Consider the following 19,731-nt stretch of genomic DNA (forward strand, 5'->3'; position numbering starts at 1 on the left):
ATTCTTCAAAAACGGTACCTTTAAGAACATGCCAATTTTGATGGCATGGTGAAAAAAAATTGCGAGCTGTGACTCTCACCATTCTAAAAGATAACAAAGGGTTTGGAACTTAGTTAACCTCTACGTCATAGGGAGGAGTATGGTGTCATGCTGCTGCAGAAAGGAAGTGAACACCAGTGAAGTTTTCATTGAGATTTACATTCAAAACTTAGCAATTTCATGCAAAATATATATCTATATAAACTGGTTTTTTGGGAGCTGCTGTTTCGGTGCATTACGCATGACAGCTAGAGATTGAGTGTGAACGAATGTGGCCTTTGTTGTCTTTTCCTAGTGCTACCTCATGCATGCACAGTGTGTGTGTGTGTGTGTGTGTGTGTGCCATTTCATGTGTGGTGGGGTGGTGATGGGAATGGATGAAGGCAGCAAGTATGGATATGTACATTTGTATATATGTATAAGTCTGTGTATGTATATGTATGTATATGTTGAAATGTATAGGTATGTATATGTGCATGTGTAGACGTTTATGTAAATACATGTGTATGTGGGTGGGTTGGGCCATTTCTTTTGTCTGTTTCCTTGCACTACCTCGCTAACGCAGGAGACAGTGACTAAGTATAATGAAAAAATATGAATAAACTAATAATACATGGTAATGCAATCACTGAAAAATGCTAATAAAAACAATACTGTATTGATGTAAAAGAAAAAATAAAAATGCAATAGCATACAGTACTGATCTGTCTGTCAACAGTACCTGACTGCTGTAATGCCCTCTACAATTCCTTATAGTGGCATGATAAACAATGGTATTTGGATAAGATTTACATTCTTGTAATCAAAGAGAAGTACTCTACTCAGACCCACAGCAAAAATAAAACAAATGTTTTTCTTTCATTTTTGTCTGGTCAAAAAGAGTTCAATTAAAAGGAAGCTGCCCATCCCTTGTGAAAGAGTTCAATGACCAGTAATTAGTATTGTTTAGTCAACATTATTTCAAGTCATACGCTTCATTTATCTCATTTTTCCTAGATTCACTCCTCTTATCCAGCTTTAGTGGGAACTGGCAATCACCCTTTAGGGGGAAAAAACCTTGTTTGGCTCTTCCTTCAGTTCCTACTTTTTAAAAGTGATAATGCAGGTGAGGAGGATCCCTCATCCATTTAGAAAGCAATAAATGGGTAGTGTGGATCACCCCAACAAGTGGAGATATATGTCCCACCTCCAACAATCACCTTCAATAACATATAAGATATATGGATAGTATCTTTCTCCCCAATCCCTCTGGATATTTTCAAACATAAATGATTTAACCTTTAAGAAAGTGCCTAGGTTCAGTCCACCATAAAAGACAAAGTGCCATAGAAATAATGAATAATAAACTAGTTGAGAAACAAGTTACATGATGTTGGCTGGATCCATGGTTTTAAAATGTTTCTTTGTTATCTGTGGCACAAATACATCTCTTCCCATTGAAGCATGCAGTCCACTCATACACATCCTCAACCTACAACCCATGTGCTTAAGTGAATGTGGTCTTTCGTAGGATACAAATTTCTCGGTTTTTTACTTTGTGCACTACAATGATTAGTAATGGGAGATCAATGTCATTCCTTAACACTACCACTCTCACATATAAATCCCCTTTCACATGAACAAATTCCTCAGCATTCACATCTGAAAATTACTGTAGCCCAAGACAGTTCTTACACTTCATTTATCCATCTCCAAAAATCTAAATCTTCACAAATTCATTATCTTCAGTGCTTTTTACATGCTCATATTTTCATCTGATTAATTCTGACTATGCAAAAGAGACATACTACAAAACCTTTTAAATAATAGTACTCAAACTGGATATCATTATTACATTAAGACATACTACAAAATCTTTTACACAGTAGTACTCAAAATGGATATCATTATTACATTAACTCATTGGCAACTAATATGAAAGAAAAAGTGAGAGAGAAAATGACAATGAATTACCATAAGCAATGAAAGTGCAAAAAAATATATAAAGGGAAATCATCTCTATAATGAAAGCAAGTTTGCTCAAAGTTATTTTTTTTTTTTATTATACTTTGTCGCTGTCTCCCGCGTTTGCGAGGTAGCGCAAGGAAACAGACGAAAGAAATGGCCCAACCCCCCCCATACACATGTATATACATACGTCCACACACGCAAATATACATACCTACACAGCTTTCCATGGTTTACCCCAGACGCTTCACATGCCTTGATTCAATCCACTGACAGCACGTCAACCCCGGTATACCACATCGCTCCAATTCACTCTATTCCTTGCCCTCCTTTCACCCTCCTGCATGTTCAGGCCCCGATCACACAAAATCTTTTTCACTCCATCTTTCCACCTCCAATTTGGTCTCCCTCTTCTCCTCGTTCCCTCCACCTCCGACACATATATCCTCTTGGTCAATCTTTCCTCACTCATTCTCTCCATGTGCCCAAACCACTTCAAAACACCCTCTTCTGCTCTCTCAACCACACTCTTTTTATATCCACACATCTCTCTTACCCTTATGTTACTCACTCGATCAAACCACCTCACACCATACATTGTCCTCAAACATCTCATTTCCAGCACATCCATCCTCCTGCGCACAACTCTATCCATAGCCCACGCCTCGCAACTATACAACATTGTTGGAACCACTATTCCTTCAAACATACCCATTTTTGCTTTCCGAGATAATGTTCTCGACTTCCACACATTCTTCAAGGCCCCCAGAATTTTCGCCCCCTCCCCCACCCTATGATCCACTTCCGCTTCCATGGTTCCATCCGCTGCCAGATCCACTCCCAGATATCTAAAACACTTCACTTCCTCCAGTTTTTCTCCATTCAAACTCACCTCCCAATTGACTTGACCCTCAACCCTACTGTACCTAATAACCTTGCTCTTATTCACATTTACTCTTAACTTTCTTCTTTCACACACTTTACCAAACTCAGTCACCAGCTTCTGCAGTTTCTCACATGAATCAGCCACCTCAAAGTTACTACGAGAAAAAATATGAGAAATATCTACATAAGTAGGATATTTTATAAAAAATGAGAGGGTTTGTATGGATATGCCCTAAAAATGACCAAAACTGATAGGAAGCAGAGGAATGACACAATTATCATAAGTCTCATTGCACATAACACACATCTGACTTTTAAGTGCAACATTCTACATCAATTCATTCTATCTAAAAGAAAAAGCTGCATAATACATAATACATAAATACTTACCAGATAAGAAGATGGCATTATCAACAAACTCTTCTAGCTCATATCGTATGTGGCAGAAATTTTTTTTGCTGAGTCGAATCGTTGTTATCTCACCACATCGCTCGAAGACATCACGGACTATCTCCTCTGCAACATATTGCTTCAGCTCACGCATGATGTCTTAGTGAATTATACAATACTAGCCTTCCACTGAAGATAAAATACTTTTCTTCTTCCTAACACAATGGTTTGAGTCCAGCAGCATCAATATATACTGTACTAGTGACCTCAGCAAATGAAATAACTACCATCCAGCTGAGTGTAGATGAATGAACAAGCTGAATTGCTGAATCACAACCTCTAAATACAACAAGACCAGAAAATTTTCTAGACTGCAAATCTGATCAGTGCATTTCAGTAAGTTCTCCCATGACACTGACTGCTACACTTATCACCCAGTGACTAAACTGTAATGCAGGTTCTGTGCTGGAATCCTAGCTATAAGCATGGAGAAAGTTGGTCAGCTGCATGCGACCTTGACATATATGTTATAACACAAACTGTTTGTGTGGGAGGGGAGAAGGGGTGGAGTACATTATATATACAGCATAAATGGGAAATTACGCAAGGTCATGTGGGGAGGTCCCAGGGAGAAAGTCACCACTGCTATACTGGCCTTGAACATAATCATAGGGGAGATCAGAACCTCACAATAGGTGCATATGAAAATATGCACCTGCTGATACTCATAAAAATAGGTATGTGTTAATCTTCTGAAATACAAAAATGGTAAAGTAAAAGATACACATCTTGCACATCTAGGAGGTATAGCATGCATACAGTGAAATTTTAATAATCCTAAAAATACCAAATATTCAAAACCAAATATTTAGCTTGGAATTTTGAGTTGCTTAACTAACTGCAGTATCTCTAATTCATTCAGTTCTTTGGAGTTATTTATGAAAATAGGAATAATTCACTCCAAAAGTTTACAAAAACATTACTAATAACTAAGACAATTGTAAAAAGATACAGCATGAAAATTTTGCAAATATACCAACAAATATATAAATCATTTGTTTAGTTTACCTGTAACATTTTCTGGTAGACCCCCTACAAATATAGTTCTGCACCCAAGTGGCCGTTCTCTTGTGGTAGGAGGAGGAGCCAGGCGATTAGGTGGCACTAACACACAAGTTTTACAGTGCAAAGGGTTCTTCATTGGCACTGTGAGACCCTCTGGTGACATCATCCAGCCAAACATACCCCATGTAATTCGGAAATCACCACTCTGAAATATTTTGATCATCAGATTTAGGTTAACCCTCCCTTCACTGTATTCAAATTTCTAAAAGTGGAAACAGAAGGAGTCAAGTGGGGAGTACTCCTCCTCAAAGGCTTAGACTGGGGTGTCTGAATGTGTGTGGATGTAACCAAGATGGGAAGAAAGGAGGGACAGGCAGAACATTTGAGGAAAGAAACATGGATGATCAGGCTCTGAGTGAAATGAAGATCAAGGGTAAAGGGGAAGAATGATTTAAAAATGTCTTGAGAGTAGAGTCAGGGGTTGGTGAGAGGACGAGAGCTAAGGAAGGAATAGCACTACTCCTGAAGCAGGAGTTGAGGTAGTGTGTGACAGTGTATGAAAGTAAATTCTAGATTATTAGGGTAAAACTGAAAGTAGATGGTGAGAGATGAGTGATTATTGGTGCTTATGCATCTGGGCATGAGAAGAAAGATCATGAGAGGCAAGTGTTTTGGGAGCAGCTGCGTGTGTCAGCAGTTTTGGTGCATGAGACCAGGTATTAGTGATGGGTGATTTTCATGCAAAGGTGAGTAACGTGGCAGTTTAGGGTATAACTGGTACACATGGGGTGTTCAGTGTTATGAATGGAAATGGTGAGGAGCTTGTGGATTTGTGTGCTGAAAAAAGACTGGTGATTGGGAGTACCTGGTTTAAAAAGAGATATACACAAGTACAAGCTGAGAGCAAATGTGAATAAAAGTAAGGTTATCAGGTTCAGCAGGGTTGAGGGACAAGCTAGCTGGGATGTAAGTTTGAATGGAGAAAAATCAGAGAAAGTGAAATGGTTTATATAACTGGGAGTGGACTTGGCAGCCAAAGGAACCATGGAAGTGGAAGTGGGTCATAGGGTTGGGGAAGTGGCAAGGGTTCTGGGGGTGATGAAGAATGTGTGGAAAGAGAGAACATTATCTCGGAGAGCAAAAATGGGTATGTTTGAAGGAACAGTAGTTCCAACAAAATTATATGGCTCTGAGGCAAGCATTATTGATGGGATTGTATGGAGGAGAGTGAATGTGTTGGAAATGAAATGCCAGAGGACAACATGTGGTGTGAGGTGGTTTGATCGACTAAGCAATGAAATGGTAAAGAATGATGTGTGGTAACAAAAAGAGTGTGGGTGAAAAGCAGGAATGGTTTGGACATATGGGAAGAGTTAGGGCAGAAAGGCTGATAAAAAGGATTTATGTGTCCCAGGTGGAGGGAACAAGGAGAAGTGGGAGCAATCAGGGAGTGTGAAAGGCATCCATGGAATAGAGTGAATTGGAAAGAAGTGGTATACTGGAGTTGGCGTGCTGTCAATGGACTGAACCAAGGAATGTGAAACATCCGGAGTAAACCATGGAAAGGTCCGTGGATCCTGGATGTGGATAGAGAGATATGGTTTTGGCACATTACACATGACAGATAGAGAGTGAATGTGGCCTTTCTTCGTCTGTTTGCTGGCGCTACCTTACTAACATGGGGTGACAATGTGTTTCCTGTGGGGCTGGGTGGCCCTGGGAATGGATGAAGGCAAGCATGAATATGTACATGTGTATAAACGTATATGTCAGTGGATGTGTATGTATATGTATGTGCAGATGCTCCAAGATTTACAATGGCTTGAATTAGGATTTTTCAACTTGATGATGGTGCAATAGTGACACACATTCAGTTGAAATAATGCTTCAAATCAGAAATTCTGATCTTTTCCCTGGCTAGCGATGTGTAGTATAATACTCTCTCATGGTGCTGCGCAGCTGCAGCAGGCCACAGCTTCCAGTCAGCCATGTAATCATGAGCATAAACAACTGTTACTCTACAGTGTAATGTTGCTAGCATTTTTTTCTTCATCTTGTGTTTCATATTTTTGCATCCCATCATATTGACAAAATGCCCATCTGTCTCTCCTGCCTCAGGCGAGAAGAAGAAAAGGAAGGCAATTACTCTTGAGATGAAGATAACTGCCTAGCATGAGGGCAGCAAGCCAGTAATGGCCATCACACGTGATCTTAATCATCTTAAAGGAATAGATATGAATCAGTGATGGAGTGACATCTCCAGCATCGGTTAATTCCACTATCATAACAAGCAAAAGAGCTGGGCAACTTGATGATATGAAAAAATTACTTGTCACATGGATGGAAGACCAAATATAGAAGGGCATACTTTTTAGCCAACTGACAAGAAGTCTTTCCATTTTGCTAAAATGGTGGGCCGATAATCCCACGTATACGCAAATGTTTACTCCAAGTCATGGGTGGCAATGCTTCAAAAGGCATCATGATTTTCATAATGTAAAGGTTAACAGTGAGGCACCAAGTGCCGATACTGAAGGTCCTGAAGCTTTTAAGGAAGAGCTGCATAAGATAACTGTGGATGAGAAATGTAAATGTGAATATTTAAGGCAGGCTAGGATAAGCTATGATGTTCAGGAGGTGAGATGTCCAGTATCAAATGTATCTTCGACTTGAGATATTTCCAACTTATGATGGGTTTATTGGAACATAGCCCCATCGTAAGTCAGGGAGCATCTGTATATGTGTATATGTTGATATGTATAAGTGCATGTATGTATATGTGTGTATAAGAGTGGATGGGTCTTTCTTTGCTTCCTGATGCTGCCTTGCTGACACGGGGAATGGCGATCAAGCACAATAAATAAATATTTACATTTTCATGTCTCAATGGTTGTTTAATTTGTTTATGGATGGGGTTGTTAGGGAGGTGAATGCAAGAGTTTTGGAAAGAGGGGCAAGTATGCAGTCTGTTGGGGATGAGAGAGCTTGGGAAGTGAGTCAGTTGTTGTTCGCTGATGATACAGCACTGGTGGCTGATGCATGTGAGAAACTGCAGAAGCTGGTGACTGAGTTTGGTAAAGTGTGTGAAAGAAGAAAGTTAAGAGTAAATGTGAATAAGAGCAAGGTTATTAGGTACAGTAGGGTTGAGGGTCAAGTCAATTGGGAGGTAAGTTTGAATGGAGAAAAACTGGAGGAAGTAAAGTGTTTTAGATATCTGGGAGTGGATTTGGCAGCAGATGGAACCATGGAAGAGGAAGTGAATCATAGGGTGGGGGAGGGGGCGAAAATCCTGGGAGCCTTGAAGAATGTTTGGAAGTCAAGAACATTATCTCGGAAAGCAAAAATGGGTATGTTTAAAGGAATAGTGGTTCCAACAATGTTGTATGGTTACGAGGCGTGGGCTATGGATAGAGTTGTGCACAGGAGGGTGGATGTGCTGGAAATGAGATGTTTGAGGACAATATGTGGTGTGAGGTGGTTTGATCGAGTAAGTAATGTAAGGGTAAGAGGGATGTGTGGAAATAAAAAGAGCGTGGTTGAGAGAGCAGAAGAGGGTGTTTTGAAATGGTTTGGTCACATGGAGAGAATGAGTGAGGAAAGATTGACCAAGAGGATTATGTGTCGGAGGTGGAGGGAACGAGGAGAAGTGGGAGACCAAATTGGAGGTGGAAAGATGGAGTGAAAAAGATTTTGAGTGATCTGGGCCTGAACATGCAGGAGGGTGAAAGGCGGGCAAGGAATAGAGTGAATTGGATCGATGTGGTATACCAGGGTCGACGTGCTCTCAATGGATTGAATCAGGGCATGTGAAGCATCTGGGGTAAACCATGGAAAGTTCTGTGGGGCCTGGATGTGGAAAGGGAGCTGTGAGAGGTGGTGAGGCATGTGGCTGGGAGAGGTGGTAGTTGTGTGGGGAGGAGAGGTGGTGAGGCGTGTGGCTGGGAGAGGTGGTAGTTGTGTGGGGAGGAGAGGTGGTGAGGCGTGTGGCTGGGAGTGGTGGTTTCGGGCATTATTACATGACAGCTAGAGACTGAGTGTGAACGAATGGGGCCTTTGTTGTCTTTTCCTAGCGCTACCTCGCACACATGAGGAGGGAGGGGGATGTTATTCCATGTGTGGCGAGGTGGCGATGGGAATAAATGAAGGCAGACAGTATGAATTATGTACATGTGTATATATGTATATGTCTGTATGTATAGGTATAGGTATGTATATTTGCGTGCATGGACGTGTATGTATATACATGTGTATGGGGGTGGGTTGGGCCATTTCTTTCGTCTGTTTCTTTGCACTACCTCACAAACACGGGAGACAGCGGGGAAAAAAAAAAAAAAATCATTTACTATATTTTGTTGGTCTCCTGCATTAACAAGGTAGTGAAAGGAAACAGATGAAAGAATGGCCCAACCCACCCATATAAACATGTATATATATATATATATATATATATATATATATATATATATATATATTATTATTTTTTTTTTTTTTTTTTCATACTATTCGCCATTTCCCGCGATAGCGAGGTAGTGTTAAGAACAGAGGACTGGGCCTTTGAGGGAATACCCTCACCTGGCCCCCTTCTCTGTTCCTTCTTTTGGAAAATTAAAATAAAAAAATGAGAGGGGAGGATTTCCAGCCCCCCGCTCCCTTCCCTTTTAGTCGCCTTCTACGACACGCAGGGAATACGTGGGAAGTATTCTTCCTCCCCTATCCCCAGGGATAATTATTTTTTGTACAATGGCAAAAAAAAAAAAGCAATAAAAAAAAAAAATATTTTTTTTGACGCTGTCTCCCGCATTTGCGAGGTAGCGCAAGGAAACACACGAAAGAAATGGCCCAACCCACCCCCATACACATGTATATACATACGTCCACACACGCAAATATACATACCTACACAGCTTTCCATGGTTTACCCCAGATGCTTCACATGCCCTGATTCAATCCACTGACAGCACGTCAACCCCGGTATACCACATCGATCCAATTTACTCTATTCCTTACCCTCCTTTCACCCTCCTGCATGTTCAGGCCCTGATCACACAAAATCTTTTTCACTCCATCTTTCCACCTCCAATTTGGTCTCCCACTTCTCCTCGTTCCCTCCACCTCCGACACATATATCCTCTTGGTCAATCTTTCCTCACTCATTCTCTCCATGTGCCCAAACCATTCCAAAACACCCTCTTCTGCTCTCTCAACCACGCTCTTTTTATTTCCACACATCTCTCTTACCCTTACGTTACTTACTTGATCAAACCACCTCACACCACTCATTGTCCTAAAACATCTCATTTCCAGCACATCCACCCTCCTGCGCACAACTCTATCCATAGCCCACGCCTCGCAACCATACAACATTGTTGGAACCACTATTCCTTCAAACATACCCATTTTAGCTTTCCGAGATAATGTTCTCGACTTCCACACATTCTTCATGGCTCCCAGGATTTTCGCCCCCTCCCCCACCCTATGATTCACTTCCGCTTCCATGGTTCCACCTGCTGCCAGATCCACTCCCAGATATCTAAAACACTTTACTTCCTCCAGTTTTTCTCCATTCAAACTTACCTCCCAATTGACTTGACCCTCAACCGTACTGTACCTAATAACCTTGCTCTTATTCACATTTACTCTTAACTTTCTTCTTTCACACACTTTACCAAACTCAGTCACCAGCTTCTGCAGTTTCTCACATGAATCAGCCACCAGCGCTGTATCATCAGCGAACAACAACTAACTCACTTCCCAAGCTCTCTCATCCACAACAGACTTCATACTTGCCCCTCTTTCCAAAACTCTTGCATTCACCTCCCTAGCAACCCCATCCATAAATAAATTAAACAACCATGGAGACATCACACACCCCTGCCGCAAACCTACATTCACTGAGAACCAATCACTTTCCTCTCTTCGTACATGGACACATGCCTTACATCCTCGATAAAAACTTTTCACTGCTTCTAACAACTTGCCTCCCACACCATATATTCTTAATACCTTCCACAGAGCATCTCTATCAACTCTATCATATGCCTTCTCCAGATCCATAAATGCTACATACAAATCCATTTGCTTTTCTAAGTATTTCTCAAATACATTCATCAAAGCAAACACCTGATCCACACATCCTCTACCACTTCTGAAACCACACTGCTCTTCCCCAATCTGATGCTCTGTACATGCCTTCACCCTCTCAATCAATACCCTCCCATATAATTTCCCAGGAATACTCAACAAACTTATACCTCTGTAATTTGAGCACTCACTCTTATCCCCTTTGCCTTTGTACAATGGCACTATGCACGCATTCCGCCAATCCTCAGGCACCTCACCATGAGTCATACATACATTAAATAACCTTACCAACCAGTCAACAATACAGTCACCCCCTTTTTTAATAAATTTCACTGCAATACCATCCAAACCTGCTGCCTTGCCGGCTTTCATCTTCCGCAAAGCTTTTACTACTATATATATATATATGTATACATGCCCACACACGCACATATACATACCTATACATACACAGACATATACATATATACTTTTCTTTCTTTCAAACTATTCGCCATTTCCCGCATTAGCAAGGTAGCATTAAGAACAGAGGACTGGGCCTCTGAGGGAATATCCATACCTGGCCCCCTTCTCTGTTCCTTCTTTTGGAAAATTAAAAAAAAAAAAACAAGAGGGGAGGATTTCCAGCCCCCCGCTCCTTCCCCCTTTAGTCGCCTTCTACGACACGCAGGGAATACGTGGGAAGTATTCTTTCTCCCCTATCCCCAGGGATATACATATATACACATGTACATATTCATATTCATACTTGCTGCCTTCATCCATCCCCATCACCACCCCGCCACACATGAAATGGCACCCCCCTTCCCCCGCATGAGTGTGAGGGAGCGCAAGGAAAGGACAACAAAGGCCACATTTGTTCACACTCAGTCTCTAGCTGTCATGTGTATTGCACCCAAACTACAGCTCACTTTCCACATCCAGGCCCCACAAAACTTTCCATGGTTTACCCCAGACGCTTCACATGCCCTGGTTCAATCCACTGACAGCACGTCGACCCCGGTATATCACATCATTCCAATTCATACTATTCCTTGCACACCTTTCACCCTCCTGTATGTTCAGGCCCCGATTGCTCAAAATCTTTTTCCCTCCATCCTTCCACCTCCAATTTGGTCTCCCGCTTCTCCTTGTTCCCTCCACTTCTGACACATATATCTTCTTTGTCAATCTTTCCTCACTCATTCTCTCCATGTGACCAAACCATATCAATACACCCCCTTCTGCTCTCAACCACACTCTTTTTATTACAACACATCTCTCTTACCCTTTTATTTTACTCGATCAAACCACACACCACATACTGTCCTCAAACATCTCATTTCCAACACATCCACCCTCCTCCAGACAACTCTATCGACAGCCCATGCCTCACAACCATATACAGTAAACCCTTGATCTAGCAGACTAATCCGTTATGTAAAGTGTAACCTACTTCTGTGGTTGAGAGAGGTGAAGAGGATGTATTGAAATGGTTTGGACATATGCAGAGAGTGAGGGAAGATTGACAAAGAGGATATATGTGTCAGAGGCGGAAGGAACAGAGAGAAGCGGGAGACCAAATTGGAGGGAGGATGGAGTGAAAAAGATTTTGAGCGATCGGAGCCTGAACACACAGGAGGGTGAGAGGCGTGCAAGGAACACAGTGAATTGGAATGACGTGCTATACTGGTGTCGACGTGCCGGCAATGGACTGAACCAGGGAATGTGAAACATCTGGGGTAAACCATGGAAAGGTCTGTGGGGTCTGGATGTGGATAGGGAGCTGTGATTTCGGTGCATTATACATGACAGCTAGAGACTGAATGTGAATGAGTGGCCTTTTTTATCTGTTTTCCTGGCACTACCCCACAGAAGTGGGGGTAGCAATGTTGTTTCCTGTGGGGCAGGGTAGTGACACAAATGGATGAAGGCAAGCAAATATTGATATGAACATGTGTATATATGTATATGTCTGTGTATGTATATGTACATATATGTTGATATGTATATGTATGTATATGTGCGTGTATGGGTGTTTATGTGGGGGAGGAATGGCATGTATATAGGGAAGCAGTGATGGCTTGTACAATAGATGCTTGTGGCATGAGAAGCATGAGAGGTGGGCAGATTAGAAAGGGTAGTGAGTAGTGGGATGAAGTAAGATTATTAGTGAAAGAGAAGAGAGAGGCATTTGGACGATTTTTGAAGGGAAATGATACAAATGACAGGGAGATGTATAATAGAAAGAGGCAGGAGGTCAAGAGAAAGGTGCAAGAAGTGAAAAAGAGGGCAAATGAGAGTTGGGTTGAGAGAGTATTGTCAAATTTTAGGGTGAATAAAAAGATGTTTTGAAAGGAGGTAAATAAAGTGCGTAAGACAAGGGAACAAATGGGAACATCAGTGAAGGGGGCAAATGGGGAGGTGATAACAAGTAGTGGTGATGTGAGAAGGAGTGAGAATTTTGAAGGTTTGTTGAATGTGTTTGATGATAGGGTGGCAGATATAGGGTGTTTTGGTCGAGGCTGGTGTGCAAAGTGAGAGGGTTAGGGAGAATGATTTGCTAAACAGAGAAGAGGTAGTAAAAAGCTTTACAGAAGATGAAAGCCAGCTAGGCAGCAGGTTTGGATAGTATTGCAGTGGAATTTATTAAAAAAAGGGGTGACTGTATTGTTGACTGGTTGGTAAAATTATCTAATGTATGTATGACTCATGGTGAGGTGCCTGAGGATTGGCAGAATGCGTGCATAGTGCCATTGTACAAAGGCAAAGGGGATAAGAGTGAGTGCTCAAATTACAGAGGTATAAGTTTGTTGAGTATTCCTGGGAAATTATATGGGAGGGTATTGATTGAGAGGGTGAAGACATGTACAGAGAATCAGATTGGGGAAGAGCAGTGTGGTTTTAGAAGTGGTAGAGGATGTCTGGATCAGGTGTTTGCTTTGAAGAATGTGTGTGAGAAATACTTAGAAAAGCAAATGGATTTGTATGTAGCATTTATGGATCTGGAGAAATCATATGATAGAGTTGGTAGAGATGCTCTGTGGAAGGTATTAAGAATATATGGTGTGGGAGGCAAGTTGTTAGAAGCAGTGAAAAGTTTTTATTGAGGATGTAAGGGATGTGTATGTGTAGGAAGAGAGGAAAGTGATTGGTTCTAAGTGAATGTTGGTTTGCGGCAGGGGTGCGTGATGTCTCCAAGGTTGTTTAATTTGTTTATGGATGGGGTTGTTAGGGAGGTGAATGCAAGAGTTTTGGAAAGAGGGGCAAGTATGCAGTCTGTTGAGGATGAGAGAGCTTGGGAAGTGAGTCAGCTGTTGTTTGCTGATGATACAGTGCTGGCGGCTGATTTGGGTGAGAAACTGCAGAAGCTGGTGACTGAGTTTGGTAAAGTGTGTGAAAGAAGAAAGCTGAGAGTAAATGTGAATAAGAGCAGGTTATTAGGTACAGTAGGGTTGAGGGACAAATCAATTGGGAGGTAAGTCTGAATGGAGAAAAGCTGGAGGAAGTGAAGTGTTTTAGATATCTGGGAGTGGATTTGGCAGCGGATGGAACCATGGAAGCAGAAGTGAATCATAGGGTGGGGGAGGGGGCGAAAGTTCTGGGATCATTGAAGAATGTATGGAAGTCAAGAAAGTTATCTTGGAAAGCAAAAATGGGTATGTTTGAAAGAACAGTGGTTCCAACAATGATATATGGCTGTGAGGCGTGGGCTATAGATAGAGTTGTGCGGAGGAGGGTGGATGTGCTGGAAATGAGATGTTTGAGGACAATATGTTGTGTGAGGTGGTTTGATCGAGTAAGGAATGAAAGGGTAAGAGAGATGTGTGGTAATAAAAAGAGTATGGTTGAGAGAGCAGAAGAGGGTGTTTTGAAATTGTGTGGTCACATGGAGAGACTGAGTGAGGAAAGATTGACCAAGAGGATATATGTGTCAGAGGTGGATGGAACGAGGAGAAGTGGGAGACCAAATTGGAGGTGGAAAGATGTTGAAATATGGAGTGGAAAAGATTTTGAGTGATCGAGGCCTGAACATGGAGGAGGGTGAAAGGCGTACAAGGAATAGAGTGAATTGGAACGATGTGGTATATCGGGGTTGACATGCTGTCAATGGATTGAACCAGGGCATGTGAAGAGTCTGAGGTAAACCATGGAAGGTTCTGTGGGGCCTGGATGTGGAAAGGGAGCTGTGGTTTCGGTGCTTTATACATGACAGCTAGAGACTGAGTGTGAATGAATGTGGCCTTTGTTGTCTTTTCCTAGCATTACCTCACGCACCGGAGGAAGGTGGTTGGTATTTCATTATGTGGCGGGGTGGTGACGGGAATGAATAAGGGCAGACAGTATAATTATGTACATGTGTATATATGTATATGTCTGTGTGTGTATATATATGTATACATTGAGATGTATAGGTATGTATATGTGCGTGTGTGGACATGTATGTGGGTGGGTTGGGCCATTCTTTCATCTGTTTCCTTGCGCTCCCTCACTAACGTGAGAGACAGTGACAAAGTATAATAAATAAATAAATATATATTCATTACTTCTATTATATTTTGCCTAGTCGGTCTCCCGCGTTAGCGAGGTAGCGCAAGGAAACGGAAGAAAGAATGGCCCAACCCACCCACATACACATGTATATACATACTCGTCCACACATACAAATATACATACCTATACATCTCAACGTATACATATATATACACACACAGACATATACATATATACACATGTACATAATTCATAGTCTGCCTTTATTCGTTGCCGTCGCCACCCCATCAAACATGAAATAACAACCCACTCTCCCCGCGTGTGCGCGAGGTAGCGCTAGGAAAAGACAACAAAGACCACATTTGTTCACACTCAGTCTCAAGCTGTTATGTATAATGCACTGAAACCACAGCTCCCTTTCCACATCCAGGCCCCACAGAACCTTCCATGGTTTACCCCAGACGCTTCACATGCCCTGGTTCATCCACTGACAGCACGTCAGCCCCGGTATACCACATCGTTCCAATTCACTCTATTCCTTGCGCACCTTTCACCCTCCTGCATTTTCAGGCCCTGATCACTCAAAATCTTTTTCACTCCATCTTTCCACCTCCAATTTGGTCTCCCACTTCTCCTCGTTCCATCCACCTCTGAAACATATATACTCTTGGTCAATATTTTCTCACTCATTCTCTCCATGTGACTAAAACCATTTCAAAATTCCCTCTTCTGCTCTCTCAACCACACTCTTTTTATTACCACACATCTCTTTTACCCTATTATTACTTGCTTGATCAAACCACCTCACACCACATATTGCCCTCAAACATCTCATTTCCAGCACATCCACCCTCCTCCGCACAACTCTATCTATAGCCCACGCATCGCAACCATATAACATTGTTGGAACCACTATTACTTCAAATATACCCATTTTTGCTTTTCAAGATAATGTTCTCAACTTCCACACATTCGCTCCCAGAACTTTCGCCCCTTCCCCTACCCTATGATTCACTTCTGCTTCCATGGTTCCATCCGCTGCCAAATCCACTCCCACATACCTAAAACACTTCACTTCCTCCAGTTTTTCTCCATTCAAACTTACCTCCCAATTGACTTGTCCCTCAACCCTACTGTACCTAATAACCTTGCTCTTATTCACATTTACTCTTAACTTTTTTCTTTCACACACTTTACCAAACTCAGTCACCAGCTTCTGCAGTTTCTCACATGAATCAGCCACCAGCGCTGTATCATCAGCAAACAACAACTGACTCACTTCCCAAGCTCTCTCATCCACAACAGACTGCATACTTGCCCCTCTTTCCAAAACTCTTGCATTCACCTCCCTAACAACCCCATCCATGAACAAATTAAACAACCATGGAGACATCATACACCCCTGCCACAAACCAACATTCACTAAGAACCAATCACTTTCTTCTCTCCCTACACGTACACATCCCTTACATCCTCAATAAAAACTTTTCACTGCTTCTAACAACTTGCCTCCCACACCATATATTCTTAATACCTTCCACAGAGCATCTCTATCAACTCTTATCATATGCCTTCTCCAGATCCATAAATGCTACATACAAATCCATTTGCTTTTCTAAATATTTTTCACACATTCCTCAAAGCAAACACCTGATCCAGACATCCTCTACCACTTCTGAAACCACACTGCTCTTCCCCAATCTCATGCTCTGTACATGCCTTCACCCTCTCAATCAATACCCTCCCATATAATATACCAGGGATACTCAATAAATTTATACCTCTGTAATTTGAGCACTCACTTTTATCCCCTTTGCCTTTGTACAATGGCACTATGCAAGCATTCCGCCAATCCTCAGGCACCTCACCATGAGTCATACATACATTAAATAACCTTACCAACCAGTCAACAATACAGTCACCCCCTTTTTTAATAACTTCCACTGCAATACCATCCAAATCCACTGCCTTGCTGGCTTTCATCTTCCGCAAAGCTTTTACTACCTCTTCTCTGTTTACCAAATCATTTTCCCTAACCCTTTCACTTTGCACACCACCTCTACCAAAACACCCTATATCTGCCACTCTATCATCAAACAAATTCAACAAACCTTCAAAATACTCACTCCATCTCCTTCTCACATCTCCACTACTTGTTATCACCTCCCCATTAGCCCCTTTCATTGAAGTTCCCATTTGCTCCCTTGTCTTACGCACTTTATTTACCTCTTTCCAAAACATCTTTTTATTCTCCCTGAAATATAATGATACTCTCTCACTCCAACTCTCATTTGCCCTCTTTTTCACCTCTTGCACCTTTCTCTTGACCTCCTGCCTCTTTCTCTCATACATCTCCCACTCATTTGCATTATTTCCCTGCAAAAATCGTCCAAATGCCTATCTCTTCTCTTTCATTAATAATCTTACTTCTTCATCCAACCACTCACTACCTTTTCTAATCTGTCCACCTCCTACGCTTCTCATGCCACAAGCATCTTTTGCACAAGCCATCACTCCTTCCCTAAATACATCCCATTCCTCCCCCACTCCCCTAACCTTCTTTGTTCTCACCTTTTTCCATTCTGTACTAAGTCTCTCCAGGTACTTCCTCACACAAGTCTCCTTCCCAAGCTCACTTACTCTCACCACTCTCTTCACCTCAACATTCTCTCTTCTTTTCTGAAAACCTCTACAAATTTTCACCTTTGCCTCCACAAGATAACGATCAGACATTCTTCCAGTTGCACCTCTCAGCACATTAACATCCAAAAGTCTCTCTTTCGCGCGCCTATCAATTAAAACGTAATCCAATAACGCCCTCTGGCCATCCCTCCTACTTACATATGTATACTTATGTATATCTCTCTTTTTAAACCAGGTATTCCCAATCACCAGTCCTTTTTCAGCACATAAATCTACATGCTCTTTACCATTTCCATTTACAGCACTGAACACCCCATGTACACCAATTATTCCCTCAACTGCCACATTACTCACCTTTGCATTCAAATCACCCATCAAGAGAGATGTGTGGTAATAAAGTGTGTGGTTGAGAGAGCAGGAGAGTGTGCATTGAAATGGTCTGGTCACATGGAGAGAATGAGTGAGGAAAGATTGACAAAGACGATATATATTGCTCTTCCCCAATCTGATGCTCTGTACATGCCTTCATCCTCTCAATCAATACCCTCCAATATAATTTACCAGGAATAATAATAATAATAATAATAATAATAATAATAATAATAATAATAATAATAATAATAATACTAATATCTATTTTGGAAAGAGGGGCAAGTATGAAGTCTGTTGTGGATGAGAGAGCTTGGGAAGTGAGTCAGTTGTTGTTCGCTGATGATACAGCGCTGGTGGCTGATTCATGTGAGAAACTACAGAAGCTGGTGACTGAGTTTGGTAAAGTGTGTGAAAGAAGAAAGTTAAGAGTAAATGTGAATAAGAGCAAGGTTATTAGGTACAGTAGGGTTGAGGGTCAAGTCAATTGGGAGGTAAGTTTGAATGGAGAAAAACTGGAGGAAGTAAAGTGTTTTAGATATCTGGGAGTGGATCTGGCAGCGGATGGAACCATGGAAGCGGAAGTGAATCATAGGGTGGGGGAGGGGGCGAAAATCCTGGGAGCATTGAAGAATGTGTGGAAGTCGAGAACATTATTTCGGAAAGCAAAAATGGGTATGTTTGAAGGAATAGTGGTTCCAACAATGTTGTATGGTTGCGAGGCATGGGCTATGGATAGAGTTGTGCGCAGGAGGGTGGATGTGCTGGAAATGAGATGTTTGAGGACAATGTGTGGTGTGAGGTGGTTTGATCGAGTAAGTAATGTAAGGGTAAGAGAGATGTGTGGAAATAAAAAGAGCGTGGTTGAGAGAGCAGAAGAGGGTGTTTTGAAATGGTTTGGGCACATGGAGAGAATGAGTGAGGAAAGATTGACCAAGAGGATATATGTGTCGGAGGTGGAGGGAACAAGGAGAAGTGGGGGACCTAATTGGAGGTGGAAAGATGGAGTGAAAAAGATTTTGAGTGATCGGGGCCTGAACATGCAGGAGGGTATAAGGCGGGCAAGGAATAGAGTGAATTGGATCGATGTGGTATACCAGGGTTGACGTGCTGTCAGTGGATTGAATCAGGGCATGTGAAGCGTCTGGGGTAAACCATGGAAAGTTGTGTGGGGCCTGGATGTGGAAAGGGAGCTGTGGTTTCGGGCATTATTGCATGACAGCTGGAGACTGAGTGTGAACGAATGGGGCCTTTGTTATCTTTTCCTAGCGCTACCTCGCACACATGAGGGGGGAGGGGGATGGTATTCCATGTGTGGCGAGGTGGCGATGGGAATGAATAAAGGCAGGCAGTGTCAATTGTGTGCATGGGTATATATGTATGTGTCTGTGTGTGTATATATATGTGTACATTGAGATGTATGGGTGTGTATGTTTGCGTGTGTGGACGTGTGTGTATATACATGTGTATGGGGGTGGGTTGGGCCATTTCTTTCTTCTGTTTCCTTGCGCTACCTCGCAAATGCGGGAGACAGCGACAAAGCAAAATAAATAAATATTTATCTATTTTGCTTTGTCGCTGTCTCTCGTATTAGCGAGGTAGCACAAGGAAACAGACGAAAGAAGTGGCCCAACCCACCCACATACACATGTATATACATACACGTCCACACACGCAAATATACATACCTATACATCTCAGTGAACACATATATATATATATATACACACACAGACATATACATATATACACATGTACATAATTCATACTGTCTGCCTTTATCTATTCCACAATAAATAATAATAATAATAATAATAATAATAATAATAATATATTTTT

At 41.8% G+C, this 19,731-nt stretch overlaps 1 protein-coding gene across 1 annotated transcript in view; it reads right to left on the bottom strand.

The window, feature by feature from the left end:
- LOC139748269 (ecto-NOX disulfide-thiol exchanger 1) overlaps nt 1-19,731 on the bottom strand; it is a 217,819-nt gene that overhangs the window by 160,688 nt on the left and 37,400 nt on the right. The window contains exons 6-7 of the mRNA XM_071661229.1: nt 4,330-4,531; nt 3,262-3,387 (exon numbers count right to left, since the gene is read on the bottom strand). Of these exons, the coding sequence (XP_071517330.1) occupies nt 3,262-3,387; nt 4,330-4,531 (328 nt within the window). The remainder of the gene's footprint in view (nt 1-3,261; nt 3,388-4,329; nt 4,532-19,731) is intronic.

The sequence above is a fragment of the Panulirus ornatus genome, chromosome 73 (genome assembly GCF_036320965.1).
Source record: "Panulirus ornatus isolate Po-2019 chromosome 73, ASM3632096v1, whole genome shotgun sequence".
Classification (NCBI taxonomy): Eukaryota; Metazoa; Arthropoda; class Malacostraca; order Decapoda; family Palinuridae; genus Panulirus; species Panulirus ornatus.